The sequence below is a fragment of the Acomys minous genome (genome assembly GCF_964271855.1).
Source record: "Acomys minous genome assembly, chromosome: 16".
Classification (NCBI taxonomy): Eukaryota; Metazoa; Chordata; class Mammalia; order Rodentia; family Muridae; genus Acomys; species Acomys minous.
This window is the reverse complement of record NC_140498.1, coordinates 12968335-12973501: the sequence shown is the minus strand read 5'-3', so window position 1 is coordinate 12973501 and position 5167 is coordinate 12968335. Positions and strand designations below refer to the sequence as shown.

The 5167-nt window shown below is 44.5% G+C and overlaps 1 protein-coding gene across 1 annotated transcript; it reads left to right on the top strand.

The window, feature by feature from the left end:
* The first annotated feature begins 3496 nt into the window (after positions 1 to 3496).
* LOC311586071 (olfactory receptor 2T33-like) lies at positions 3497 to 4505 on the top strand. Its single transcript, XM_084761883.1, is given in 3 exon segments — positions 3497 to 4049; positions 4051 to 4089; positions 4091 to 4505. Coding segments are annotated over 3 exon segments (930 nt in total). The 5' UTR covers positions 3497 to 3512; the 3' UTR covers positions 4445 to 4505.
* The last annotated feature ends 662 nt before the right edge of the window (positions 4506 to 5167 follow it).

The following is a 5167-nucleotide window of genomic DNA, read 5'->3' as shown; positions in this document are numbered from 1 at the left end:
CACTGATGTGAATACAGCCTGAAGATGCTGTTGCTGTTGTTGTTGTTGTTGTTGTTGTTATTATATTTTACTATGCAGACACAAACATGCACATATAAAACCAAAATATAAGTATTTTGTGAATGCATACAAACAGGTGCATATGACCCAACCTTAATTGTCTCAACTTGAGCCCAAGAACAACAAAAATACATGAAACTAACTCCCTCCTCCGACTTCATTTTATTTCAGTTACTGTTTGACAATCATGCTGTTCTGAATGGCAGACAGTTTAATTTTCCTATCTGCTGAAGTCTTGCAGGAAATACCAAAATCACATGACCCCAGGATCACGTGACTTTGTGGTTCATACACTTGAAATCACAACCCTCTTCCAGAAACATTTATTTACATTTTTTTCCTCTTGACTCTGTCATCCCTGTGAGTCACAGCTTTATGAGATGTGTAGAAATTTCACAATCTCCTGGGGATTTTTAAAAATCTCACCACACAGCAAACACTTCTGGCAACTGTACTGCCACTCAGCAGCTCTGGGGTATTGTTAGGCTAGTGTTTGCACCAGGCTGGCAGTGGGCCCATCCTCATGACATTTCAGCCCAGGCACTGATATAAGGAAGAGGAGGGACAGACTAGAACAGACCTTCCTCCAGGTGGGGACATCAGATGCAGCACTGAGGGTGCAGACTGCTGGGCATCAGTTTCAGCTCTTGTAAGTAGGTCATGCCAACCTCTGCATATCTGATTATTTGTTTATGATATTCAACTCTTGAAAATACCCAAAGGTGGAGGTGCCAGAGGAACAAGGAGCCCTTGGCTACACAGAAAATCTAGTCCCACCACCCCAGAAATTTTACCAAAAAAAAGTCTCCCCTTTTGTACATTATGATACCTGATGAATGAAAATGTGGTTAATTCTTTTTTAAAAGAATCCATAATGTCATCAATATAAACAACTTCTCCATTACTACTTTATTTTTCACATGCAGATTGATTTTCATTTCAGTATCCTGAAACTTAGACTTGTAAAATTACTGTTAACGATGAATTTGGGGCGGTGTGGGAAGGAAATTATATATTCTGACTTGTCTGTGGTTTCTCAAGAAGCTTTTTTTAAGTCATGGCTGTGACTGTGATTCCAAGTGCAAAAGATGCGAGTGCACTTTTGAGTAAAGATGTCAGCTTGCTCACGCCATTCTAAGAAAGGACTGTGCAAACGTGGCAGAGGATATCCAAGTCAATGGATACAGGCAGAGAGAGAAAGAGGAAGCCTTTGGGTTTTGGGGTGCAACATTTCCCCATCCCCTCATTCCTCAAGCTGGAGGTCTCACTCCCTAGCAGTGCATTTAGTCATTTAGCATGTACCTGAATAAGCTCAGTCTCCAGGGCCAGTTTCAACCACAAATCATTTCCAAGGTCAGAATTAGAGGAATTGACTGATCCCAATAGCTACTCTGTGGAGGTTTAGAAACATTTTCCATAGTAGTAACTTGTCTCATTTGTATGTAGAGATATAGGCAGTAATTTTAACAAAAACAAGTTACCACACAGATTCATAATGACTGATCACTTTCAACCATTTATTTCACCTTTAAAATGTGCATGTAGTCCCCTATCACCACTAAAAAGCTGAGCAAAACATTTCAAACTTAAAAATTGCTCAAATTTAAGTAAAAATTTCAGAATACATCATTTCTAGGACTGGGTCTATAAATCCATGGTAGAGAGCTTGCCAAGCCTATGTGAGGTCCTATACTCTGCTCCCAGAATTGTATAAATAGAACAAAACAGAAAATGTGGTGTGTTTTTTTTTTAAATAGAGAAAATGGGGGCAGCTGTTGAGTTGATTTTCTGGAAACACATAAACCTCTCTTGCGTGTTTTAAACAACTCATCATTGCTGGGCTTTGTTGTTGTTTTCGGTTTTTTGTTTGTTTGTTTGTTTGTTTGACTTTTTTTTTTCCAGACAGAGTTTGTCTGTGTAGCCCTGGCTGTCCTGGATTCACTTTGTAGACCAGGCTGGCCTCGAACTCACAGCCATCTGCCTGCCTCTGCTTCCCCAATTGCTGGGATTACAGGTGTGTGCCACAGTGCATGGCCATCATTGCTGTTTCATGTGTTATCTTAGTTATCAAAATACAAACTCCAACATTTGTTGTCAAGCGCCTCATTAATTTAGTACACCTGTGTTCACAAAGAAAGGAAGATGCCTGCTGCACTGGCCACAGACAGATGACGTCACAAATGGGCAGGTGCCCAGTGATTTGCAGAGTCCCCACATGACTGAGGGAGAGAAAACAATGGCTTCTGGCAGCCGAGGGGTAAGAAGAATGGGGAGTTTTGCCCTTGAGAATGAATCAGTATCCACATCTTTGTAGCTGTGAGCATTTTGATTCAATAAAGCTCAAACAGTCACGGCACCGTCAAGTCAGAGATTAAAATGAAGGTAAAGATTTAAAGTCTTTGTAGCAGGAATCATTTTTTTTTCCCCTGCAGTTAGGCAGACACCAGAGTCCCTGGATTATCCACTGAATGGTAAGGTTATGTGACTGTGAAGAGGAAGGAGCTGTCTGATATAGAACAGTTCATTAAAGTGTGCATTTCGTGTAACAGTTCCACACTGGAGAAACGCCCCAGAAGGCCATGTTATTTGAAGCGTCAGCTTCTGTAAGCAGAACGTAGTGAACTCCCACCCCTGGGTGAGTCTTAGCCTCTGTCCACAGAGTCTGTCTTTTCTGTTTCTGGATCTGAGAGCAAACACCCTTTTGTTTGACATGATCTTTATTATACAGTGTTAGAGGGAGTCTTGTGAACTTGGTGTTTTCAATAAACTTTGATGGGGCCAGGGCTATGGGTTAATAGGTAGAATTTTTATCTGCCATGCACAAAGCCCTGTGTGCAATCCCCAGCCATTACATAAACCAGACATGATAGTACATGCCCGTAATCTCAGTACTCCGGAGGAGGAGCCAGTAGGATCAGAAGTTCCTAGGCCATTTCTAGCAAATTCAAGGCCAGCCCAGGGTTACATAGACCTTATCTCAATAAATAAACAAACATGATGCATTATGATAAGTGTGTCACCTACATTAACAAGTTCCCTAAGTTGTATTCACAAATATATCTTAATTTGGTTAAGTGCCTAAGACTCACTTGTGCAAAATATAGTGTGCATGAAGATATATGTGACCAATACACAAATTGTTCTCAATGATTTATATGGATCTCAGGTGATAGAAAGTCAGGAATCACTTGCAACCTAGAGAACTTTGCTCCATTATACCAATTAACTCGCTGTTCTGGTGAGACGTTTGTCAGGTAAACCTTGGAAATGAGAAAAGGTTGATGCCAATTTTGTGACCAGGAACCATGTTGCAAACATGGATGAAGGATTTGCAATGGGTTTCCCCACCTCTCACAGGCAACCTCCTAGGCCTGTGTTAGCTCACACAGCATCACAGATGACGAAGCCCTCTTCTGTCCCTCCATTTGCAGTGTCACTCCTGCTGTTAAGTCATGGATGAAGGGAACGCCACAGCAGGCTTCATTCTCCTAGGACTTTTCAACCACACCAGAGCCCACCTGGTCTTCTTTGTGCTGGTTCTCACTGTGGCCCTCAACTCCGTGCTGGGCAATACCCTCCTGCTTCTCCTGATTCACCAGGACCGCCGGCTCCACACACCCATGTACTTCCTCCTGAGCCAACTCTCCTTCATGGACATGATGCTGATCTTCACCATAGTGCCCCAAATGGCAGCTGGTTACTTAATGGGCAAGAAGTCCATCTCTACTGCTGGCTGTGGCTTCCAGATCTTTTTCTTCCTTACACTGGAAGGTGGGGAGTGCTTCCTCTTAGCAGCCATGTCCTATGACCGCTACGTGGCCATCTGCCACCCGCTGCGCTATCCAGTTCTCATGAGCGGGCGGTTGTGTCTGAGACTGACCTTGGGGTCTTGGCTCCTGGGAGCAGCTGATGGAGCCATGCAGGCCGCTGCCACCCTGAGCTTCCCGTTTTGTAACCGGAATGAAATCGATCATTTCTTTTGTGAGGCCCCCCGTGTTGCTGCGCTTGGCTTGTGGTGACACATCTATCTTTTGAGTTTGTCATGTACATCTGCTGTGTATTGATGCTTCTGGTCCCCTTCTCCCTCATCCTGATGTCATATGGCCTCATCTTGGCTGCCGTCCTCCGAATGCGGTCCGCAGAAGCCCGCAGGAAGGCCTTTGCCACCTGCTCCTCGCACTTGGCGGTAGTGGGCCTCTTTTATGGAGCAGCCATCTTCATTTACATGAGGCCCCCATCCTCCAGGTCAGCTAACCATGATAAGGTTGTATCGGCGTTCTACACTCTTGTCACCCCCATGCTGAACCCCCTCATCTACAGTCTTCGGAACAACGAGGTCAAGGGCAGCCTGAGGAAGTATGTGGCTTGTGGTACTAGGAACTAGCATCCTAACTAGGAAGGATGCTTTGGTTTGCTTGGACCTTTATGGTTGTGCGAAGAGGAAAGGTATACAGTAGCCCCTTCATCACAGGAGTTATGTTTCAGGATGCCCAGTGGATACCTGAAGCCACTGAGAATCCCAAACTCTGCTGTTTACATTTCCTTCCCACTGTAACTCAACACTTGCATCCTCCAGCCAGAACTGGGGAGCCTAAGGAGCCTCAGCAAAGCAATCGCTAAGTTGCTTTGTCCTTCCATTCAATTTCGTGGCTGCATTTGTTGTTGCTGTGGGCATTGGCAGACTATTTCCCGCTTAGTAAGCGGAGAGCTTCCATAGTTTAGCTTAGTAAATCCTCTTCAGCTTGTCCTTAACATATCTAAACCTCAGCATCACGACGTGAGCCCTTTGGGGCATTATTGAATGAACTACAGGCCACAGAACTGAGGTGGCTCCTGTGTGACGTGGACGGGTAGCACACACAGTGAGGATTTGCTGGCCAGAAGCGGGCATCAGGACCGTGGGTCATCTCAACATGCCCCTCAGGAGGCAGCACTGTAAGAGGATGAAATGAATGCTTCTGGTATGCTTCATATTTTATTCTTTTCAGTTGGCAGTTGTCGGAAGGTAGTTATGAGTATAGAAGACAAGGCCACAAGTAAGGGGGGAGGGGCAGGGCGTGTGCATCTATACCCGTGTCTTGAGTTATTTTCTGCCTTACCGAGGATT